A 25,669-nucleotide genomic window follows, 5' to 3' on the forward strand; every position below is an offset into this window, starting at 1 on the left:
TCGACTCGTGCGCATCCCTAGTCACATACCTTTCACGGTGATCTAAAGGCACTTTTGGCGACGAGGATACAATGTATGATATATTCACCCACCTATGCTTGTTTTGCTATATTGTACAAAACAAACCTCATGTGTTTAACTTTAACTTGTTTTTTTTTTTCATTTTTGAAAAATGTGGGTTAGACCACTGTTGCACTAAACCCCTCAATTGGTTTTACACAGTGGCGTATTTACGATTTTGTTTCGGGAGGGGCTTTGCTAACTTTCGGGGGGGCTTTTCCTGGAAATGTGAAAATTCTGCAAAATATTTCATTTACTTTACTATACTAAGTAAGATTTCGGGGGGCTTAAGCCCGGAAGCCACCCCCTAAATACGCCACTGGTTTTACAGAATGAAATAAAGTTGAGAACAATTCGGGAACTAGCATATCTCCTATTAATAGATAACTATAGTATTCCAGCTTTTTTGTTATTTCTGACCTTATCAGTGACTGTTTCTACAGCAGGGCGATCTTTTTCAAAATTAACATTGATAAAGAACTATTTATGCAGTTCCATGTCTCAAGAACGATTGGCCGGTCTCAGTATTTTAAGTGTTGAATGTGTGTGTGAGAGAGAGAGAGAGAGCAATAGATGTAAATGAAACAATAGAAATATTTGCAACAAAAAATTTTAGAAGATTACACCGCTTCAAATGAACTTCGACATTCAGCAGTTTGTTTGTTTGTTTGTTTTTTTTTTCGATGAGTATTAATTTTAATTGTAAGTTTATTACATTACATAGTCAATGTGTTAATTATGATTTATTAACCATTGTCTTTTACAAGGACATAATATACTAGGAAGTTAATGTTCATAGGAAGGGAGCCCAAAAATAATCCTGCGAGGGGGGCCGACAATTTTGCATTGCGCTACTGCCATACGCCCTCTTCCTCTTTATTCACAAAGTATCGGCACCTCTGCAAATATTTTTGTAACAGAAACGATCTTTTGCCTTCCTGCAGACGGCTTCGGAATAAAGCTCTCTCTCTATCTCTCTCACTCACTCACTCTACTTACACCTTATTCCATCTACCTTGATGGTTACGAATGAGACCCAAGAATGTTTTCTTAAGAACCGACCAAACGGCTCATTCTATAGCAGTTTGTGTCACAACGAAAAATTTTCTTTTTATTTTGCAGTAATTGAAAATTAAGGCGGATTTTCATGTGTCCTTTACCTCCGTGAGTTGCGAGCGATTGTGCTAAACAGCCAATGAAATCACGCATCGGAGATGGCGCGCTACACTCGCGTCAGAGTAGAAATTTGTTCAATTCTGACGGAAGTAGCGCGCGTACACTATTGTATTCACTGACTAACATGGCGGAAGTCGCAAACTTTCTATTTTACGCATGCGCATTAGCTAGGGAGTAGTAATTTGGCGCAATACACGCACGGATGCATGAAAACGAAAATAATTTACGGTGAATGCGCTACATGTGATGCTTCCGTTCTAACGCGGGCATGAAAATCCGCCTTTATTTCTCGCATGCTTTGCTTTCCATTGCGCACCTAAAATTTTGCGAAGTTTGATACGGAATGAGCCCTTTTCTAATTCCTTAACTGAGAATTGGAACTTAAGACCCCCCCCCCCCAAAAAAAGGCATGTTTAATGTTATAATTCCTACTAAAGTATTTAGGACAGATATCTTATTTATATTTTACGGATAATTAAAGTTCTATGGCAATTTTGTGACCTCAATATCAAATTTTCGATTTTCAGTTTCAAGTAGGCTGATAATGATAACTATTATAAATTACCATGATACTTTCAATTGAAAAAATTTACAACCCCGTTTCCAAAGAAGCAGAGGATGACTGAGCCCGTTAGTAGGAGGAATTAAGTACCGGGTTGTAATTAAAAGAATTATTAACTGTAATTAAGTAATGTGTTTATAGTAGTCCATAGTAGACACCAATATGACCACTAATATTGCCGATGTTTACAGTGACTTCACATTGTAAGTGCTAAGCGTAATATATTGTTTGTTTTCAGTACAGTATAACAGTCTACTATATTATATTGTATTATACAGCTGTTTCAAGTTAGTATTTTATATTAAAACTGTTTTGTATTAGCTATGTCTGAACATTGTTCAAAGTCTTCATTTAAACACGAAAACTAGTTTGAATCATTGTAATCAGAACTCCCCTTTTAAAAACAAACGTACTACTTCATGAGCTGCCGTCCACTGAATTACTTTCTTTGCTTTAAATTATACCTAATACATTCTAGTATCATTTCCTTAGTATATGTCCAAGTGATTTCGTATAGATTTATAAGATGTGAAAATTATGCATGCGAAAATCACTCACCAACCTGTGCTAGGCGGTCACTGCAACCAAGAATTGTATATATTTTGGTGCAGTTTTACTATAAGGATCCACAGATTGTAAAATGTACAGTAAAATTCTCGCAAGTCTTTAATTTGGGCATTTTATGTAGAGAACAACCCAACCAACCCCTGCTGGGCTTCTAACCCGTTCCTACTCCTACTGCTACTACTTCTTATACTATGGATCCGTATAGTAAAACTGCACGTATATTTTTTATTCAGGGTGGAGTGAAGTTAGTAATCCTGCACTTTGTAGGGAGTAGGTACGAAGCAAATAGATTTTAATTAAGATATTTAGTAAAGCTTAATATACTTTATTAAAGCTACCGGTATTCATAGAATCATACTGTCTAGTCACATTAATGCTTAACCTAGCATGTATTCTTCTTTCACTTGTTCGCTTTGTTCAATATTTGATGACTTTTTCAGTAGATCACATTCAAATCAAAATCGTTTGACGTGCTATCCTACCGTATTTTTGATATGTATACTTGGGCTAAGTACTAAGATTGTGTTAATCTACCGAGCGTAGGGCGCTCGCAAGGGTGCGTCCATATATAACAGGCGCGTCAGCGACGGTGGGTATATGTAAGCAATGTTAGTGGAAACACACTGTTTCTCATATTACTAAGTACCTTACATGTCCTGGACCTACTCTCAAAATGCAAAAGGAAAGAAAATGAAGTCGACATCACATATTGAAAATAGACTAAATTCAAATTTTAGTTCCTCCTTGTCTAAAGGAAAGGCATATATTCCGAAGTTGGGTGTCCGCTTTCGTCAAGTTTTTTCGCTGTTATCTTCTTTCCACACTTTCTGCAATTTGTTATTAGGTTCATTAATCCGTGCTCTTCACAAACTTTTAAAAGATTTTGCTCGTTATCAACGTATTGCTTCACAAATGTTAAAACTGCTAGTTCATTGCCCTTGTACATTCGCCATGTTGATAACATAAATGCTCGCTTCTTTCCCACAATGCAAGTGTTCGGTTACCTTGCGCCAAGTAGTTCCGTCCGCTCGCCGTATAGTCCCATGTTTATAACCGCTTATATATAACAAATAAACAGGTTTTTCGAGACTCTTATATGTTATCATGCACACAAACGATCAAATTATCCATATCTTTCCTGTAAATTTTAAAAATTTCGCTGGAAACGGACGCCCAACTTTGGAATTTAACCCAAAGGAAATGTAAGTTCCAGATTTCCTACATAAATACCGTTTTAAATACCCAGTATTCCAAGGATGATAGGGTTTCGGAATTTCAGAAGTACGTCTTCCAGTCCTGAACAGTATAACCCGTTCCGTAATGAGGTAAAGACTTGTATAATCAGATGCTTGTGTGTAAGACGGTTTCTTTAAATCAGCTTATTAATACATAATTTATGCTGAACGTAACTTTCGTAACACTGTTTCGTTTGTCATATCTTCTGCCCATTGTGAATTCAATGTTTTTATATTTTCATGTTACTTTTGACTGTAACGTTAATTTATTATTATTATTATTCAACATAATGAGTCTGAGGTCTAGTTCTTCTTTCTTAGGATAGATGCTTTTGTGTTACACTTCCGATTTCATATAGATGATCAATTGCTTGCCATTCATCTATATTATTTTTCTGGTAACCCAGACAGAAAATGCAGGTGGTTTACAGGCACCTGTGAAACGGGCATATTTTTACAGGCACATGCATGCGCCTGAAAACGGAACACTTTTAAATGCATGAGACAGGTATCGATTTTTTTTCAAGATCATTGCATGTTCATTTCACGGAAACAGGTAGTTTTCATGTTGATAGGGTTGCAACCTTGCAACGTAAAATATGCGAGTAAACAACATGTAGAGAGAAAGGAATGACATGTACGTAACCGACATATTCCATGTAATTGACATATACGTTACCTCATGCGGATCTGACGACAGCTGCTTTTCATTTGATGAAAATGAAATTGACATGTTAAATACATGTGAAATACAGGTGTTAGCCTACTAGAATATAGGCTGCATACTTTAAGGACTAATACTACCATTTGATCCATCTAATTCAAAGGTCAGCGCACGCCTCTGTATATATGTGTATTTTGCATATGTGCGTGTCAAAGTGGAGACTTTATGTCTGGATATTGCATGTTCCCTACGCCTGTAACGCGAATCTTTCACTCCAATCAACCTTGTCCATCGTATTTACCTGTTTAAGCTATTTACTCACTACATGTATCTGTTTAATCCATTTATTGGCAGTCATGATCATTACATGTTCCCATTCATCTGTGCATTGCCTGTACACTGCATGTAGGTGAGTTCACACTTTGCAAGTTACAGGCAATGTGTCCAATTCTATTCCAATGTACTATACATGTGTCAGGACCTTGCAGATGTGCATGACGAACTGGAGACTTGGTGCCTGAATATTACATACATGTTTCCTACACCTGTTTAATCCATTTATTGGCAATCATGACCATTCCATTTTCCGTTTACGTGTACATTGCATATAGGTGGGTTCACACTTCGCATGTACACATGTGTTTGACTACGTGTACATTACATGTTCTTATTTTAATGTATAGGCCCTGCACAACGCGTGTTTCCGTGCAAAATTTCCAACAGAAGTTTAATACTTTTTCGACATGCATAACACCTGAAGACAATGTGCCTGTAATATTTTCTTTACATGTGTTTTCGGCGAAACAGGCGCCTGTATATTACCTGTCAAAATCTGACAGGCTTTTACAGGCAGTTCCATGTACAAAACATTGCGTGTTTCCTCAAAAATGTTCATAATAGAAATTAAAGTAGATCTCATACTAATTTCTTTATATAGAAAACTGATTTTTTTATTTGGAGTTTTTAAGTTTAGTTCTTTACCTAATCAATTTTTAAGACATACTCTCAAAATATTGTTTTGCTGTACAATTAATGGTTTTAAGTGTGTGGAATCAACAGCACCTCAACTTAATATACCGTAATATGCTTTGTACAAGAGCATGGTGCACCACCATACGCAGTATTCTCAAATTAACTATATTTGTCAATTGGACAAATGTGTGTGACAGTTGTCTTAAAACTTTAGTAAGGTATTGATATTATAGTTCCGTTTTAAGTGTAGTGTTTATTCCTAAATATTTTATATATTCTTCATTAGTAAGATCTTTACATTAACAGCTTGCTGTATTGTCACAATTACTAAATTTTAATGATTTATTCGTTGGTTATCTAACAGAAGTAGGCGAGAATACCAAATACCTATTGGTCTACCTTTATCAGCATTTAGCACAGGGTATTACTGAGCCATAACTTGAATTTTTTCAGTTCTGCTTCGGCTTTTATAAACATCGGCTATCTCATTTTGTCTTGCTAAGAACAGTAAGAGAAATATTATCAACAAAAGATTATATATGCCTATGTAGAACTAACCCTAGACTGTTTGTTGTGAAACGCCATGTGTTATACTTCTAATACACTTCGAAAATTTCCAGTTTATACAGTCTGTTTCTGTTATTTAAATAACTACCAAACGAAGATAATTCTGCTTGTCCTATTGCACATTTCTCAAGTCTGCATAGCAGAATTTTGTATGGTATTTTGTCAAGTGCTTTTGCGAGGTCTAAAAATACCGTAACTACCTTTCTGTTGTTATCCCTGCTTTTACTAATAAATTCTGTTTATATGTAGCATCGGATGTTTTTCTACTACTTCGGAAACCATTGAAGAAACATTATGTTGTTTCACAAAAGCAACTGTTCAATTTTCGATATATTTTTACAATAACTTGGCTCAATAAGTGAGTAATAAAATTGGTCTGCAATTATTTATGTCAGCTTTCTTTGACCCTTTTATACGTTTAGCTTTTATGGGTTAAATTATCCAGGGACGTTCCTATTCCTATACTTTTGTTAAATATGGATTGCAGTGGTTTAAGGATATGTTGTTTATTTTTCTTTCATACAATTACAGTTATTTCATCTGTTCCAAGTAATGTTTTTGATTTTAGTTAATTTTAAAATATATCAAATTATTCTTTAGTGATAATAGAAAAGATGGAATCCATTGTCTTTATTTTACTTTTAAAATCTGAATTTGTTTTCCTTGTGTTCTTTTTCGACAAATAATTAAGTTTCGTTCAAATTTTATCAACCCTTTTTCTGTATATAATTCACTTCTTTCTTTCTTATCAATCTTCTTTTAACCTCTTCCCACTTAGCTAAGGTCGGTTTTTCGAATCGCTGTCCTCCACCTGTTTCTATCTGGTGTCACATCAGCTGTGACACTACACTGCACCATATCGTTCTTAAAACTATATCCCCACTTCTTCTTTGGGCGGCCTCGTGCTCGTTTCAATTTAGTTCTACAGCATCCTCTCGGTGAGCTGCGTATTCCAAAGATGATCTTACATGCCCAAACCATCTCAATCTACTTTCTTGTAGTTTTTCTACTACTGGTCTCATCTTAACTGTTCCCCCAGATCACTTCATTGTTTTCCTTCCGCGTCAGTTGACACATCTCCGCAACATGCAAGTTCTGTTTCTCTCTCTTCTTCGTCATCCAACATTCCATTCCGTATAATATGGCAGGTCTCACTACAGTTTTTAACTTCTCATTTAAGGCATATTGGTACCCTGTGGTCACACCTAATACTCCTGCCACTTCGCTCCATTTTGTCCAACTGCTGCTAATTCTAGTTTACATCTTCTATTCCTGCATTTTCCTGCTACATTGATCCTAAATACTTGAATTTCGTTGTCATTACCACCTCTTCTTCCAGTCGTATTCTTGTATTCTCGATTACGTTTTTCCTGAAAGGGCAGTGTAAATATTCTCTCTTGGTTTTACTAATTCTAAGCCCTTTGGTCTCACTCACCAGCACGATGTCATCCGCAAAGAGTTATTATTTCTTATCAACGATATTAGTGATAACTTTGCCTCCTTTACTTGCATAATTTTTTTTATGCAAATATTCTCTTTTTACAGTACTCAGTTTTCACTTCTGTTATCAGTTTGTATTACAATATTTTGTTTTTTGTAAAAGTTCTTTAATTGTACATAATAATTCTTGTCGTTTATAATTAGTGGACTAAGTCTCTCTCTTTTTCGTATAATGCATAGGGTCCCTGGTTCGATCCCCGAGAACTAAGTTTGTGGTGGACGACTCGTGTCCGTGGGTTTTTACAGAGTATGCACATTTCCTCCCACTTTATCATTCCACAAATTATTCCATCTTCATTTACTTGCCTTAACCATCGTCTCCTTTAGCTTAAAGAACATAATCGGGGACGACAAACTGAAAGATTTCACTTCTTCATTTTCCTTCTCGTATAGAAGTTATTAATATGACAAAGAAAGTACTAAAGAAGCAAACACACACAACTTAAAAATTTATTTTGATCATCTGCTCGAATTGGTTTCCAATCCGCTCTGTTATTGTGATACAGTATTACAAACACCTTTTCATTCGCTAGAAATTAATCTGCTCTCATCTTTCGCTTTTACGGACTTCGATTCCAGGAAGTAACGGACAAGATCTGGAACAGCCGATTCAGTGTAGAAATCCTGATTTTAAACCAGAAATATTGAATTTGCTGTATTATGGTGTATATTTAGAGTGTATCAATTATTTTACACTGTCAGATTGGTTAGAGTGCTTGACTAAAAGTACAGGGCTTTTTTTTTTTCGTTCGTAATGTGATTATGGATATTATGTTCATAAAAAAAATCACAAATTATTTTCTTTTTTTTATAACTAATGCTAGCTGAACCTGCGCTCGCTACACAGCGCATCATTCACATATGAGCATGAATCTCCTTGTCATTCCTCACAACATTTGTACATATCCCTTTACAGGCACAAGTGAAAGATGTCTTGATGAAAAGGGGTATCATAAAGGGGAACTTTCGATTATTTTTTAAATATCTCGCACCGTTTGCAAGATTTGAGCCTACTTCCGGTTGGAGTTTCTAATTTTTGTATGATCAGTGTTTTCTTCCTTCTTGCATGCAATATGTAATACGCAAAAACATTACACTCATAATTAATTATATCAGTGATGTATGGTGTTCATTGGGCAAAACACTCCAAATATATATTCTATCATTTCTTTTAATCTTCTAAATTAAGTCACTGTCAATTGTAGAGATGCAAAAAAGAAAGTCGGCTTTTTTGAATCGGTGGTTTTTTGCACATAAAAAGCCGGCTTTTTTGGGAAAAAACGAGAATTTTGGAAATCTTGGCTTTTCTTCATTTTCATGATTTTTCTATTTAAATAGCTTTCTTACAGTATACTCTAAAGTTTAGTAAGATTTCATGACCTAAATACCATATTTCGCTCTGGAATTCAACATCATGATGGATGGAGCACATGTTTTATGAATTAAAGTAAACATAAAGTACGTAGTATTTGAGGGCAACTATAGAAGATATCTAACTTTATTTTAACTTCTGAGTTATCGACATTTTTTTCTTTTCTACATAATTTCTTTTTAGTCATCCGTGTTTCATTTCCTAGAGATTAGTAGGCCTACTCTAGCACATAAGTTAAACTTTTGTTTTTCAATATATCCGTCAGAGCATACGTTTGTTAGTATATCTGTCAAAGCGTATTTCCACATTCTTGTTATACTGTAGCTGTGCAGTGATTTAGCAATAATCTTCCGGATACAAACTTGAATACCATTTTATACAAATAATCAGTAGCGGATTCAGAAAAGTATGTTGGGATGTGTTTCTCTGCTTAATGTTTGTTTTTTCTAAAATTTCCTAAATTTTATTTGGGAGTTTATGAGTACAAGCATAACTAATATTTCGTTTTGTTTGTATATTCAGCAATAACCTTCCGGATATAACCTTGAAGACCATTTTATACTGATAATCAGTGGAGGACTTAGAAAAGTATTTTGGAAGGGGCTTTTCTTATTAATGCTTAATTTTTCTAAAAATGCCTAATTTTTATTTGAGAAGAGCTTGAAATTTATGAGTAAAGGCATAACAAATATTTCGTTTGTTTTAAAATTCTGTAATTTCGGGGTACAAGCTTCATCCGTAAAACATCCCCACCCTAACCCCCTTCGCAAATCCGTCACTGCTGGTAATTAGTAATAACAACAATTTAAAATCGATAAGAAAGGAAGTCGACCAGTACACGCATTATCTCTACATTCACAGATACAATTAAGAAAAACTTTTGTCAAAATGGTCGAATGCGAGGTTGAATCCCGGACTTCCCGATAGAAACGCAAAAGCTAATCACTCACTCATGGTGGTTGTGCAGTTGTACTTAACTTAAATACATTCTCTCTTTCTCTATGGCCTATGGAATCCGAAGGTTCAATGCCGCGTTCACAAAAGCTCCACTGACTTCAATCCTTAGCCAACTGGATCCAGTTTTTACTTTGTATTCCTATTTCTGCGAGAACCATTTTAATGTCCTCCCATCTGCTCCTAAATCTTCCTAATGGACGTTTTCCGATTGGATTTCCAGTTAAAACTTTGAAAGCGTTCCTACCTTCTTCCATTCTGACTGCATGACCTGCCCACCTGAGCCTCCTAGACTTGATGACCGTAACGATGTTTGGTAAACCGCATAAATTCTGCAGTTCTTCGTTATGAAGTTTCCCTCATTCCCGTTCCTCTTGGGTCCGAATATTCGTCTCAGGGTTTTATTTTCAAATACTTTCAGTCTGCGTTCTTCCCTCAAGCGACCATGTTTCATAACCATAAAACACAACAGGTATGAGTCGAGTAAGTTGGCGAAGAAGTAAAATATTATTAATCCAATGTTCTCGGGATTGCTGCCAGAGTGAGTGTTGCTGTGCTGAGCTTTCGTTACCATACAGCGGCAACATCTTCAGAGCTATGTGTTGGAGTGTGCTGGTCGTACAATTTATATTGTGATCTTTAGGAATCGCTGTGTTTCTATTGGTTGTTTTCAGAGCACGCCATTGGCCAACAAAAACAACCAATAGAAACACAGAGATTCCTAAAGATCACAATATAAATTGTACGACCAGCACACTCCAACACATAGCTCTGAAGATGTTGCCGCTGTATGGTAACGAAAGCTCAACACTCACTCTGGCAGCAATCCCGAGAACATTGGATTAATAGTAGACGCCAGCAAAGCTTCAAGATCATAAGTAAAATATTAGTTTTATTCAGTCAGGGATCAAATAAATCCTTTTCCAGAATGTATATCGACCGCCCGCGTAAATAAACTGACGGTCTCCCAAAAGTAGATTAAGTAGTGAATTTTAATACATTCAGGCCCAACAATTCTAAAATAGGTGTATCAGGGTTGGCTGGTTTAAACCAGTTTTTTTTTTTTTTTTTTTTTTTTTTTTTTTTTTTTTTTTTTTTTTTAACTGGTTTAAACCAAAAAACGAAAAATATTCGTAAAAGTGTAAGTGTTCGTAAAATTTTGATGAACATACATTTGTGGGTTATCACGTTTCACTCCCGTATATTATTCGTATTATATTCAGACCTAAATTCCCCATTCGTTATACAAAGACATTATACTAGATGTCCATTGGTCACGAAAGTCACGAAATTTAGCTTTGGGGTCTCGATTTTTTTTAACTGTACAAATGTAAGTACAGATTGGAAAACTTCGTTCTATAAAACGTCAAAATTCACGACCAAAAATGTCTATGGTCGGATTTAGAGGCTACCAAATCGCAAGCAAAGTACGTTTCTATCGCATGGATGAAAATTCGGCCTAATTCGCATCCAAATTTGCTCTTGAAAATGTTAGGAAATTTTATGATTTGGTAAAGAAAAGGTCACGAAATTTAATTTTGGAATTGGGGGGCGCGGTGGCTCAGTGGTAGAGCGTTCACCTCTGGTGCTTGGGGTCCCGGGTTCGATCCTAGCCCCCGCCAAGTGAACTTTGTGGTGGACAAACACCGTGCTCGTGGGTTTTCTCGGGGTTCTCCCGTTTCCTCCCACTTTCTTCATTCCACCATTTCACTCATCTCTCATCATCACCGTCTCCTTTAGCCTTACCGGCATAACCGTGGGACGTAAAACTTAAAGATTTCATTTCATTTTTAATTTTGGAATTTTAGTAGACATCCTATTATACTACAAAAGCAACTTTTATTTTTATATTTTCATACTTTATGAATGTTTCTTTTGTGATTTTTATTTTGGTTTGTTATTATTGTTATGCAAATGCAATCAAAGAAAAATTCTAAGTATTGTTTAATTTTAATAATGTTTACTACTGATAAAATGCGTCGAAATGCCGTACTTTAGGGGGGAGGTTATACAAACCCCACGAGAGGCATTTATTGAAATCAGAAGCACCTTTGGTATCTATTTATGTATAAATGGGTGAGAGCCAAAGTGGACTCAAATAATTCGTATCTTTATTCACTTTTCTTACTGATATACAAATTAAGAAGTATGTAAAGATCAGTCAACGTATTTTTATCAGGAGTCCTTCGTGAGTGAGTCGGCAGACGTACCGGCCAATTAGTCTCGGTTTCGAGTCCAAATAGAGGAAAGATTTCTTTCGGATGTAAGTCGAGAAACTTCTTGAATTCCGCTTTAAGCTTATGTAACCCCTTCCAGCATAACCCGGTTCTTGCATAGAGACACCAAGGTGAAACAAACTTATTTCTGTCCATATGTGATATAAATACATAGAACAAATTATTTAATCTTAAAAAAAAAAAAGAAAGGGTTTAAACAAAAAAAAAAAACGGGTTTCTTGTTTGTTTGTTTTTTTTTTTTTTTTTCAATAAAAACCATGTGTTTTGCCAATCCTGAAGTATATATTACTTAAGAGGACTCATTAAAAATAATAATACGAAGAGCAGTTTCGTTTACGTTTAATTTGATAAATATACAAAATACTTCCCGAAAAATTATGTAGTATCTCTGTATTTTTTATATACATTGTATAACTGTGTTCCTTAAAGCCGTTAGGTTTTAATTCTATCCCCGGATGAGACCGGGAAGGAGTGAAGCAAGATTGAAAATTTTCACTTGAAGAAATATATGTCATATTATTGACTATATGTATTTTACAGAGCAGTTTCTGAAATAATATAGATTTTTTCTTTTTTTTTTTTAAAAAAAAAAAAAAGAACTACATATTAACCACTGCAAACTTAGGTCGTAACTTACAGACATCAGCAACGTCAGACCGCTGTTTCGTTCTTTTAGTCTGTTGAAACGAGGAATGAATATACACTTTTTTTTCTCCAAATGCTGCACTTGTGATAGAAGTCCATTATCCTCCGGTATAATCTTTATTCTCTTTTCTGTGACTTTTAAAATAAAATGGTGTTTTGAGCCTTTTCTCTCTCTCTGTATTGTTGTTACTTGATCGATTTTTATTACTATTTGTTATTTATTAGGTAGCGTAAAGTGGCTGTTATTTAATTGACGATTAGAAAATTAGTAAATTACTTAAGATTAGTAATTGTATTCCTGAAAGCAGCTAAAATATGTCCTAATTTCGGATACGTACACTAGTGGCATTTTTCGAGGGACAAATAGGCTACTTAAGAGGTTCTTCGCATGCTTGTACTAGCAATATCTGTAGAACATCTTAAAATTTCTATAACGTACTTTTTGAAGGAACATCTGTTTTAATGCCCCAGCAGAAAAAAACATGTACCCTACATGCGCATGTACAACATGCGCCTGGAAAACCCTTGAAATTGGAACACTGTTTTACGCCTGATCATGTGCTCATGTTTTTTTAAAAACATTGCGTGTTCAGTTCCTGGAAACGGAAAAACACAGGTAAACAAGGAAGAAGTGAACACCTGGTTTGTACTTGGAAAACACATGTTTTGTATCTATAACCGAACGCAGCATCTGTGGACTGCATGTTTTGCAACTGATCTTAACGTGTTTTCTCTTCAACAGCAGTTGATCATCCGCTGAACATTGCATGTAAAAGGAAGAAGACCAGTGCTATTCTAGTATGTTCGAGAGCACTGAGCATGCAATGTACAGGGATCACAAACGTGCAGTGAAAGGGGAACTGGAAATAGGTGGTTCAGACGATACGAACACTACATTTCTCGATTAGTTTACACTGAATGCACAGGTCTCTATAGCGGGCATCTACACTATAGGGCACAATTTTCGGTTTTTTAACCTGTCCCTAGTCTTTAGACCTACTAGCTATTTTCCATTTTGTGGTAATTATAAAATGTACACTGTTGAATGAAACTTGAGTTCGAAATTTTGCTGAAGGAATAAGAATCAAGACTGAATTTCCAGCAACACAGTGTTTCTAAACATACCAGTATCTGCTGCTGGTCCAGGAAAATATAAATTCGCACCTGCAAATTTCTACCCACACAGTGAGCCTTCCAATATTGTCGATATTAATCTGTTTTGCTGGAAATTCAAGAATTCATTCGAAAGCAACAAGTAGCTGGACACTGCATGTACATGATGTTGATACAAGCAACATACACTTAATAACAAAACAGCTTCCTTTTTTTTTTATGAGAAACCCATCTGAAAATGGCCTTTTCTCGGATTTAAAACATTCTGTCTACCGGGCATGTTTCTTTTATATTTCAGACAGTGTACTGTTTCTCTGTAACCTGCAAATACATGCTGTCACTACATACCATGTACAGTTCATGTTTATACAACCCTTTTCTGCTAAAACAAACCACCTGGAAATCCTATTTTCCGTAATAAAAACATACCATGTACCAGACATGTAAACGACAAACTCCTGCTAGATGAACAATTCTCTGGAACCTGCATGAACATTCGGCAATACAGGGAAAAAACAGCTCATGTTCACCGCAGATTTCTTTTGAAATTCAGCATAGCTGAAAATCACGTTAAAAAACGGAACACATTATATGTAATGTGCAGAAAATTTTCGTTCAACATTTAAAATACCGGCTGGCCTGGAACGCAAATGTACATGTTTACAATATCGGTGGAGTACAGTGTATGTGTTGGTACCGTTACATACGCAGACACGTTTTCACTAAATACCACGTGCTACACATGCACTTACACTCGCTGATCTGCACATGTCTGCAGCCCGCAACATTTTCTTTTGAACATTGCATGTACATGCGCGTCGCACAGGTACTGATCAGTCAATGTACAGTGTACACATGTGATTTCATGTCAGGAAAGAATTATTACATTCAAAAACAGGTGTTATTTCCCGGATAAGTGCCTGTTTCTGTTCCAAACCATTTACTTTACACGTAACACCTGTAGCACATGAGCAAAACATGCGAAAACAGGCACTGTACATTGCCTGTTTTCTCAAAAGTTTTCATGAGGGACATTAAATTTTTATGGAGAGCTGAACAAAACTGTATTCTTTTCCTGTTAAAATCAATTATTTATTTTTCCCTTTATTTTCTAGATGTCTGCGAATATTCTTCTGGGCAATACTCTTGTATTGCCAAGGAGAATGTTCACATACATCTAGAAAATAACAATTAATTATTCAGTGTAGGTATTAGTTTTGTAAGTGCACTTACAGATAATTGATTTTGACGGGGAAAGAATATAGTTTTGTTCAGAGCCCACGTAAAAAAATTAGTGTATTAAAATAGATGTTACTTTAAGAAATTTTAAAATGTTCCACTGATATTGCTAGTACAAGTTATGAAGAACTTTTTGCATAACATGTGTTAAGTCTCTGTTCCTTGAGAAAAGATCCTCATGTACGTATCCGAAATTCCTTGAGTTTTTTGCTTCTAGGGATACAGATAGGCGAGTACTTTCCTAATTTTGAATGATTTATTCCATACGCTCTATCAGTCAATATATATATATATACTTCGTGTGTTTTAGGTACATTACACCAGAAAAATTCTATGTAGAACCTGTAACTAGCAATAACGAGCTGCTTGTAATAGATAGAGTAAGCCAAGAAGTTAGCCTACAAGGTAAGTCTAACTTTACACATATATATCTTGATTGGAATACATTCATTGTATATTAATATACTTCACTGTACATTCAATAGTTATACTATAGAATTTTAGTAGTACTTACATTTACGTATGATCCGAATAATAGCATATTACAAGTGTCCCAATAAGAAAGCTGGATTCATTCATTTAATTAAAACCCGTAATTTATTCGAAAAATGGTTTTGATATAAATAAAGCAGGACACACATTGCGATTAAATATGCAACACTATATTTTTGCAAGTGTCTGCCTCCACAACTATGCTAGCGCTCACTTTTTTTTACGAACTTTTCGATTACATTTTCACTGAGGACGGCTCAGTTTCTTGCAGTCACGCGTCTTTCTTTAATGAGGAATTGCTAATTTATTGGTATAGACAACATGTATCAAAACCGTGTCCTATTACACAACCATGGTAGCAACCAGGCTGGTAGTCTCCACGCAATTTAGAAAATGTTTCCTTACAACTTTCCTTGCATTTGTAATAAGTTTTAATAGTAATAATGCGCTCTTTGTTCGTACAGCGATCGTCAACTGCTTATCGCAGTGTTTACGTGACAGTTGTAAAGCAACAGAATCAAAATCGACCGCAGTTAAAATCTTGCGCCATTGTTGAGACGCCAGTTACTTCCAACAAGAATCTTCAAATTATTTTATTGTTACTTATTTACTTTTAATAACGCTGGATTTTCATATCCGTGTACGTAGAGATTTACTGTTTATTATCTGTATGATTATTCCTTGTAAATACAGTAGCCTCACCCGACGTTCCCACTTTTAAAGGAATGTCACCTTGTTCACTTGTTTCTGTAATATTTCAGCTGTCTCGTTGTATTGCCCCCAAAATTGTCTTGCATGTTTCTTCTTTACACCTGTCAGGCAATAAATTTTATCTTTAGATGTGGGCGCTACAGGTATTAGTGGCTATAGTTCTCACCACATTTTTTCTTTAAAGTTTTATCAAAGTTAGCCTATTAAAATCGCTATGCGTGCGTCTACAATAATAAAAATGCTCTAGAAGTAATAACAAATCATTTTACCACTCATATACAGGGTGGATTATAAACGCCTTTGTAAATTTTAAACTAATAGAATGAAAACGCAGTGGGACATTGTTTGACATACTCCGCAATACAACAAGGTTAACACTGTTGCGAACCCAACGCGAAGTTGTATATTTTCAAGTTGCACTACGTTAGGTTATTACACATTTAAAATTTTCATATTAAGCAAAACTTGCAATACTACACTTATTATTCAGTGATAAAAACTAAGGACATAGTATCACAAACATCCAAATTTTGAAGGCCTCTACAACAGTAATAGGGCAAGTGAGGCGGACGCAGCAGTACTATGACCATCATGTGCCAACATTCTAGTAAAGGAAACAAAGTTACAAGGAATTCACAAAGTGACTATTTTCAAAACATTTTATTTCGTAAAACTGCTTTCTTACAAGGAAAGTACTTGACCTCGAACGGGTGAATACGCATGAAAAGGAAAGCATGTGCAATGTTAGCACCACGGAAGCAAACAGTTATGTCCGTTTTTCTGCAAGATGATGTAAACGTCCACAAGAGCAGGACAAAGTTGAGTACGACATAACTACAGGGCGTCTATAAAGTCTGACCCCGGTCCATTTTTGCGGAAAACAGTTGAGTGGATGGAAAAATCGGCGAACACGTATCCCATTATTTTTAGGGGCACACATTTTGAATGAAAAAGTTCTATTCCAGGGTCTGAGACAGGGTCCAATCAAAATTTTCAAATGGTAAGGAGGTCAAGTGGTATATCGTTGAAAAGATATTGTAAAAAGAAACAAGGTGAAGGAAGTCCCGAGTCTCTACGCTCACTCTGTACAAAATGGTAAGCAGCCATAATGTCAACACAGTTGTCATGAAAGAGTCTGTGACCATCATTTTTCATAGGGTGCGCATACAGACTCGAGATTTGTTTTATCTTCTTTCTTTCCACAATACCAACGATGTACTACTTGACCTCCGTTACCATTTGGCAATTTTTGTTGGATCCTGGAACACAACTCTTTTATTAATGTTGAGATCTAGAGATTGAAGGGTCCATGGCAGATGTTCAGTCTCACTGTCAGGTTCATCGAACCAATCTGTGTTAAGTTTAGCAGTGTAAGTGGGGCAGTTGTCATCCTAGAACATTGCACCACCGCCCGGGAAGAGTGTTCGAACCATAGGGTGTAAATGGTCCTATAGTCCTTGACAATGAGATGACCCTCTAAAACAAATTGGGAGCCCAAAGTCTGCCCCAATATTGCACCCCAAACCATCATGGATCCACCTCCATGTTTGACTGTGAGTGCCAAGCAGTCTGAGTTGTATGCATCAGAGATGATTCTCCAGATGATCACTCTCCTTGTTTGGAAAACAGTGTAACTGGACTTTTCGAGAATATGACATCTTTTAGGCCATCCAGCTTCCAGGTTTTTATGCTCCTGAACCCGCTTTGCGCCATTTGTGCTATTGATGAAAGTCTTCGGTATCGCGATCCTGTCATGGATATTGGCCTTATGCAGGTATGGACGGACTGTTTTCGTGCACGCAGGTTCTGTGGGATGTGTATTCACTTCTGCGGTGATTGCCGATGAGGTGGTTTTCCGTTTTCGTGCAGCAATCTTAGTCAAATGTCCTGACGTCCCTTTCAGACAACTTCCGTTTCCCCTACAATTGCTCCTCCTGGATGTGATTCTCCCTTCCTGTTCATATGCACACATCACCCTGGATACTGAAGCTCGTGAGACGTCACAATATGTTGCAGTTTTGGACGCAGATGCGCCCGCTAGACGCTCCCCTACGATTTGCCCTCTTTTGAAGTTGGGTATGTCCCCCATTATACCGCTCTACACACACGAGTTGACGTTCACTGACGAACCTTTTCTATTGAAATGACTACCAAGAACCCGCATACGTGACTCATTGCCCAAAACTACCAGATGGCTCTGGTGAGCTCTGCAAACATCCTATGCTATTTGCGCACATGTTCGATGTTTCAATTTCAGTGTCCACTATCTGTATATCTCCGGAACAATTTTAGATATCAAGTTGATATACCTTTATTGGAAACCATCTGTATGGTTGCATAAAGCTCTTTAAAAAAAACTCAAATTTTCCACCTCCCCTAACTTTCTTCTTATTTACTCGAAATTTGTTATTACTTTTCGAGAAGCATCCAAAGTTTGGATGTTTGTGATACTGTAGCGCTCTTTGTGTAACACTGAATAACTAATTTAGTATTGTAAGATTACATTTAACTCAGATTTGAAATATGTAATAATCTGACGTAATCCCATTTTAAAAATATAACTTTATGTTGGGTGTGCAACATTGTTAAATGTGGTGGTATGTTGAGTATGGCAAATTATTTCCCCCTGCCGATATTTGCATCCTAAAAAAATTTAAACATATTCTATTACTAGTCTAAATGGTACGAGGGCATTTCAAGGTAAATGTCCATTGTGTATAATAAGCAGTCATCCTTGTAGATAATGTGCAATACTTTGTTAGAAAATTTTCACACGTTCCTTTTTTGTAAGAAATGACGCAACATTTTTCAATTCTTCTCAGTTTTTGGCACACTAACTATATAATCTATGGCACATGTGTAAAAATTATTTATATATAGCTAATGTCAAATAATTTTGTATTTTCTAATAAAGAAATATTAACTACAACTATCTGATTATCAAACAACGAAAAATAGCTATTATTATTATTATAGCTGTTTTCAAAAATATAAATGAACCTTTCTATAAAATGTACATTTTAGTTTCAGTGTCCTTTTTCTCGACACACCGGAGGTTTCGGCGCAATACTTGTATGTCGAGGTACAACGTTTAAAATGGCTAAAGTAACGTATGATTGTTACGCTGAAGCTCACCTTCGTTAAAATTCTTGTTTTCGTAAATACCTTCCTACTTCGCTTGCGCTTCAAATTAGATTTTCTGCATATTATCTCTTACAAATTGACTCGTTTTTATTAGCAGTATCTTCACAGTAGATTTTAGTACATAAGCCCGGGTATTAGAATTTCGCTATTTTTCAACTTATGTAAAATTCGTTGTGCAGATATGATCGATTCGCAAATATGGATAGAGGTAGTACTAGTTCCTTGATAATTTCACAAACAACTTGAGCTAGATCCCATAGCTTTCAAGCTTAAAGTGCTTGCTTCAGGAAGTACTTTCGACAGCTTCTAGCTCTGAAAGAAGTTTTTTTACTATCCGTGTTTGTTAATGTATTATTATTATTATTTTCACGTTCTTACTAATCTCCCATGCATAAATATTTTCCGTCATATTTCGCTGTACTTATGAATACAGAAATAGAAGCAAAACATCAAGAGATACAGGAGATTGATACTAGATACAAAAATTAGCAAATTTCAAACGAAATTGGTGAAGTAGAAACATCTTTTGTTGGTAATTGTAAAATGTAGTATTTTTGTTTCTTTATACTTTATGTAACCTTTAGTTTCATATAGTAAACTAATTCTTTCTTGTCTTTGCATCATATTCAGCAAATGCAGGCCAAGTTCCACGAATATCAAGTAGTAAACAAATATGTGGTATACTAGGTACCATAAAACTCTTAGCAGGTCCTTATTTAATTGTCATTACGAAGAAGAAAAAAGTCGGAGAAATAAATAACCAAGCTATTTGGCAAATTGAAGAAACTGAAGTAATCTCTTATACGAGAACACTGCTTCATCTAACTGAAAAGCAGGTAAGTTTTGGTATTTTCTTGAATTTTGTTCGTTATTATTATTATTATTATTATTATTATTATTATTATTATTTGACAGATGGTATCACTTTTATCTTCTTGTTATCAACTACTCTCAAAAATACTTATGATTAAAATGAATAACAGATTGAAGTCTTGATAGTATTTTTCTTTTTCTTTCTTTAATTCCTGTTCGTGTAACAAGTTTACTTCCTGTTTCCATTTTCTAAGTGTGTACCATGCTATGAACAAAGGCATTAACATGATACAGATACTGTGTTTCCTTAAGAAATTGCTTTTAGTAATATAATAAAAAAGCAGATAAACCTCTTGAATTGCATTCTATTGGATTGATTTGACCTTAATATAGTTTATTCTATATAAGACGGAATCTTTGTATCCCAGGAAACTACCACCCCACGATTCGAAGCCGAGACCACGTGCCTCAGAAATCATGCTCATCAGCCATCCACGAGGAGGCACAAAAACTTCGCATAGCATTTTATAGCAAAGTAGTTTTGGCTGACATAGAGAAATTAGTTTATCTATTTTTTTATCTGCCCAAAAACGTAATCTTAATTCCCCCATAACAAAAATCGTATTTTGAATTTTCATATTCCCTAAATGACCACAATATTGTCTTGTCTTGACTTGTGTTGTGAACAGTTTATTGTTCCATATATAGTACATTATCTTATTGTTCTTACAAGGAAAGTATTTGGGCTCGAACGGGAGAATATGCACAAAAAGGAAAGCATGCGTAATGTTAGTACCCCGGAAGCAAACAGTGATGTCCGTTTTTCTGCAAGATGCTGTAAACGTCCGCAAGAGCATTGCAAAGTAGAGCGCGTGCCATAACTACGGAGCGTCTATAAACTCTGACAGCGGACCATTTTTGCGGAAACGGTTGGGTGGATAGAAAAATCGGCAAACACGTATTCCATTATTTTTCGGGGCGCACATTTTGAATGACAAAGTTTTGCCCCAGGGTCCCAGACCCAACTCAATTTTCGAAAGGTAAAGGGGGTCAAGTAGTATATCATCTGAAAAATATTGTGAAAAGAAACAAGCTGCAATAAGTCCCGAGTCTGTATGCGCACCCTATGCAAAATGGTGGTCACAGACTTCCATGACAACTGTGTTGACATTTTGACTGCCATTTTGTGAGGCTAGAGGCTCGAGATTTGCTTCATCTTGTTTCTTTTCACAATACCTTTCCAAATCTTACCATTGGACCCTGTCTGGGACCCTCCGGGAGGCCTTGGGACATAACTTTTTCATTCAAAATGTGTGCCCTTAAAAATAATGGAATACATATTCACGGATTTTCCATCCACCCAACTTTGTAGACGCTCTACAGTTATGGCATGTGCTCTACTTTTCCCTGCTCTTGCGGACGTTTACAGCATCTTGCAGAAAAACGGATATTACTCTTTGCTTACGGAGTGCTAACATTACGCATGCTTTCCTTTTTGTGCGTATTCACCCGTTCGAGCGCAAATACTTACCTTGTTAGAATTTGTATTAAATTAGAGATATTTCCTTCTCATAAAAAAAAAAAAAAATATTCTTTGGGAAAAAAAAATAGTCGTTCGTGATTTCTTCATCTCGTTCATCAGAAGTACCAACTTCTCTTACTTGGGGTTAACTCTGTAATTAACTAAGAGAGTCTTATAATGTGCAGTGCTTAAAAGTCCTAGTTTCATCTCGGGCTAGTTGTCTTGGTTAGCTTTCAAAGTGGCACTGCCTTGTTTTTCTGCAAGGATAGGTTTTGCAACCCAACTTCGCAGTTTTATTGTTTGGGTCGCTTAACCAACCTCATCAGTGACTGAGAGTTTGACATCTTTCTATTATGTTTGTTAGGTTGCCTAAATTAAAACTTTCAGGCAAGAAAACAAAGAAACGTACGTGGTAACTACCTTGTTCATCTACTTCTTTGTTTTCCTTGCCAGGAAATTTGAATTTAGGCATCATAAAAAACAATAAGTAGAGTTGGAATGAAAGAATTCTGAAGCGGGAATATAAAATTAATTGCTTATCAAAAGACAATCAAGACGTAATTACGATGTGTGTATTGTTAAAAGGTTTCATCAGATAGGGCGGAAGATGGTAGAGAGAAAAGAAATCAAAAATCAAAAAAAGAAGATAAATCTATGGAACGTCCAGTGAGTGCCACGTTGAAATGTAGAATACGTGGTCACCTGATAGCGTTATCAGGCTGAAACTAGGTGGAGTTAGTGGAGTAGATAGAACTAATAGGATGGGTAAGTTGGTAAGAGTATAGAAGAGCGAACGAATAATTAATGAACAGATAAAATCTATAGTAAGAGGACAGTGGATTGAAAACTACAAATTAACAAAAAATTATAAATAATATTTCTAACACCACGAAGCACAACACAGTTAATATAATTTTGATTGTTAATATAAATAATAATATTTTAAAATATATCAATGAAATATTAAATGAAAATATAATAATAAAATAAAAGAGAGAAAGCAGAAGCAAACTTGTATGGTAGAAATAATTATAAATAATACTAAAATAAAAACTTCACTCAGTACAAAGAATTTAAGAACTGGACAACAATTTGTTACCAACACTGGTCCATCTGTTTATTTAATTTGAATATCTCAGTCAATTCTGTAAAATTCATTCGGTTATGTACCATTAACATAATACTTGTTAACAGTGTAATAAGATAATATTTTCATGCTATTTGCACCGATTATATGTCATAAGAAAATTAAGTTTTTATGTCCTTGCGTCTTTTATTTGTTCTTGATTCTTTGTTTCGTTCGCTTATTTTTCTGCGAGCATCCTCATAAAAGATAGCCTTTTTGAAGATTAATCTAGTACGAATTTACATGTTCGTGTTTTTGTTTCTTTCCTGCAAAATTATTAGACTACTAAAGAATTTCTTTTCAGACACCCTAATGTGAATAAAAGTGGTTATTATCTTCAATGCTTGAAAATACATTTTTGTAATGTTTAAGAGTTTGCAATGATGTTATCTCCATATGAGAGGAAGGAACATACAAACCAATATGTAAATTTATGCTCGATTAATCTTCAAAAATGCTATTATTTTCTCCAATGATGCTCGCAGAAATAAGCGAAAGAAATATAAGAAGTTAAGGATAAATTAAAGACACAAAGTATTTAAAAACATCTGTGTTTTTGTTAACAGTGTAGTTTGAAGCGGATACAAAAATCTAAGTAATGCTGAAAAGTTAATTAGCATCATTTCTCCTATATTTAAAATATTTTAACTTGTAAAATAAGGACATGATAATATATAGACGTACTGTTTAACGTAGAATCTGAATCACGTATTCCTACCGGGAATCGACCCCTAGTATATAGCTAACTAAAAATTAATTAACTCCGTGGTCTATGGAACCTGAAGGTTCAATACCGCGTTCACAAAAGCTCTTCACTGACTTCTATCCTTAGCTAACTGAATCCAATTTCTACTTTGTATTCCTATTTCTGCGAGATCCATCTTAATATTATCCTCCCATCTGCGCCTAGATCTTCCTAATTTTCGTTTTTCGATTGGTCTTCCAGTTGACTTGGAAAACGTTCCTACTCTCTTCCATACTGGCTATATGAAGTGCCCACCTGAGCCTCCTAAATTTGATGACCCTACCAGTGTTTGGTAAACCGTATAAATTATGTAGTTCCTCGTTCGATGTTTCCGCCATTCTCCATTTCCGTTCCTCTTGGGTTCAGATATTCGTCTCAGGATCTTGTTCTCAAATACTTTCAGTCTCTGTTCTTCCCTTAGAGTAAGCAACGACGTTTCGCAACCATAGAGAACAACAGGCATGATTATCGTTTTATATATTTTCAATTTTCCTTGATAGAATTCGCGACAACAAGAGATTTTAAACTGAATAATAACACGAAATCCCTGCTTTTAATCGGCATGTAATTTATTCGTGAATATGGTTTTCGTCTATTAATATTGATCCCAAGATATTTGAAAGTATCCACTTACCGAAATTATTGTTTGATATTTTAACACATCCATAATTTGAAGTATTACGATCTCGACGGACTTCCATGTATTTAGTTTTCTCTGCATTTATTTCTAAACCCTTGTCCCTGCAAGCGTTTAATAAGACCTCTGCATTTCTTTCTATTGTTCTCCTATCATCCCTTATTAAATTTACATCATCAGCATACGCCATGACCCGGTGAATAATATAATTTAGCTCTAGGCCCTGGTTGCAATTTTTTATTTTCCTTATAGCGTACTCCAGGACAAAGTTGAATAATAATGGCGAAAACGCATCTCCTTGTTTCAAGAAATTCTCGACCTGAAAGCTCGTGGGTTAGAAGTCCTACCCGGACTTTATTTTGAAATTCATCTAAACACATCTTAATTAATTTAACTACCTTTTTTGGTATTTGGTATTTGTAAGAATGTTATAAAATATTTCTCTCCTAACCGAGTCGTAAGCCTTTCTAAAGCCAATAAATAATTGATGTACCGGGGTATTGTATTCTCACTTCTTTTCGAATATTTGTCGAATGGTAAATATTTAGTCGATAGTTGATCGATTTCGTGTAGATCCACACTGATAATCTCCAATAATTTCATCATCTGCGTATGAGGTCAATCTTGCTAATAGAATGTTTGAGAGGATATTATAAGATGTCGACAGAAGAGAAATGCCTCGATATTACAGTAAGTTTCGTCGCCTTTCTTGTGAATTGGAACAATGTATATAGAAGTGTAAAAATCGTGTATAAGATTTATGTTGGTTAATTTTTAGTTAAATTTCACCTTTATCTTAAGAACTATAATAAGTGTACTCGAACAATTGGTTAATAACTAGTTACAGAGTTATTTTTGAATATAATGGTACTGGTATGTAAATTAAGATAAATCCTTTAAAAAATGCAATACATACAGGTATAATTAAAAATGAGGAAAATGATTTGTGGGATAAGCATTTTCTTCAAGTTTTGAACTTGTATCGTCTCTTTCTCTCTTTCAGATTTACGAGAACAAAGTGTATTTGTCCATGATTGAATTTGTTCTGAATGTTCCTTACCTGTATTTCTCATACACATATGATCTAACTCATACGCTACAAAGGCTACATAACACTACGCCTGAGTTCTTGCAGGTAAGTTATGAAAAGTAGAAAAGAAATCAAGTATTATCTATGTAAGTAGTTCATAAGTTCAGTAAGTAGTGTCCATCGAGTAGATTGCTGTTTGACACTTTGTTTGTTCCCTTCTTTTCTGTTTTCTAGCAATTTAACGCTCTGAAGGCAATTTAAAGCTTAAAAGTAAAGTTTTATATATATGTATGTATGTATGTATGTGTGTGTGTATCTTCAGAAAACCGTTGTTTAAAACCTTTATATATCTAATTTAGGGTCAAGGTATTGATTTTAGGGGAATACATTGAAGTGCAGTGGTTTTATTATCGTAATGGGTGTGTCAAGTACTTTAGTTACTTTCGCTGTCAATTTAAGTTTTGCGCCTATTATGTCTGTTAGGTAAATAGACTAAAGTGGTGTGTATTTCACTTTATTTTCATGTACATATAAAATGTCTTGGGAACGTACTGGAAACAAATTATGCCGGAAGTAGTTGGGAAAA

At 35.3% G+C, this 25,669-nt stretch overlaps 1 protein-coding gene across 1 annotated transcript in view; it reads left to right on the forward strand.

Annotated features, from left to right (window-relative positions):
- The first annotated feature begins 1,828 nt into the window (after positions 1-1,828).
- Positions 1,829-25,669, forward strand: part of Sac1 (phosphatidylinositol-3-phosphatase SAC1) — a 57,298-nt gene continuing 33,457 nt past the window's right edge. The window contains exons 1-4 of the mRNA XM_081745147.1: positions 1,829-2,001; positions 15,174-15,268; positions 19,841-20,046; positions 25,057-25,188. Of these exons, the coding sequence (XP_081601273.1) occupies positions 1,961-2,001; positions 15,174-15,268; positions 19,841-20,046; positions 25,057-25,188 (474 nt within the window). The 5' untranslated portion in view covers positions 1,829-1,960. The remainder of the gene's footprint in view (positions 2,002-15,173; positions 15,269-19,840; positions 20,047-25,056; positions 25,189-25,669) is intronic.

This window comes from Thermobia domestica, chromosome 2, assembly GCF_964235325.1.
Source record: "Thermobia domestica chromosome 2, izTheDome1.hap1.1, whole genome shotgun sequence".
NCBI lineage: Eukaryota > Metazoa > Arthropoda > Insecta > Zygentoma > Lepismatidae > Thermobia > Thermobia domestica.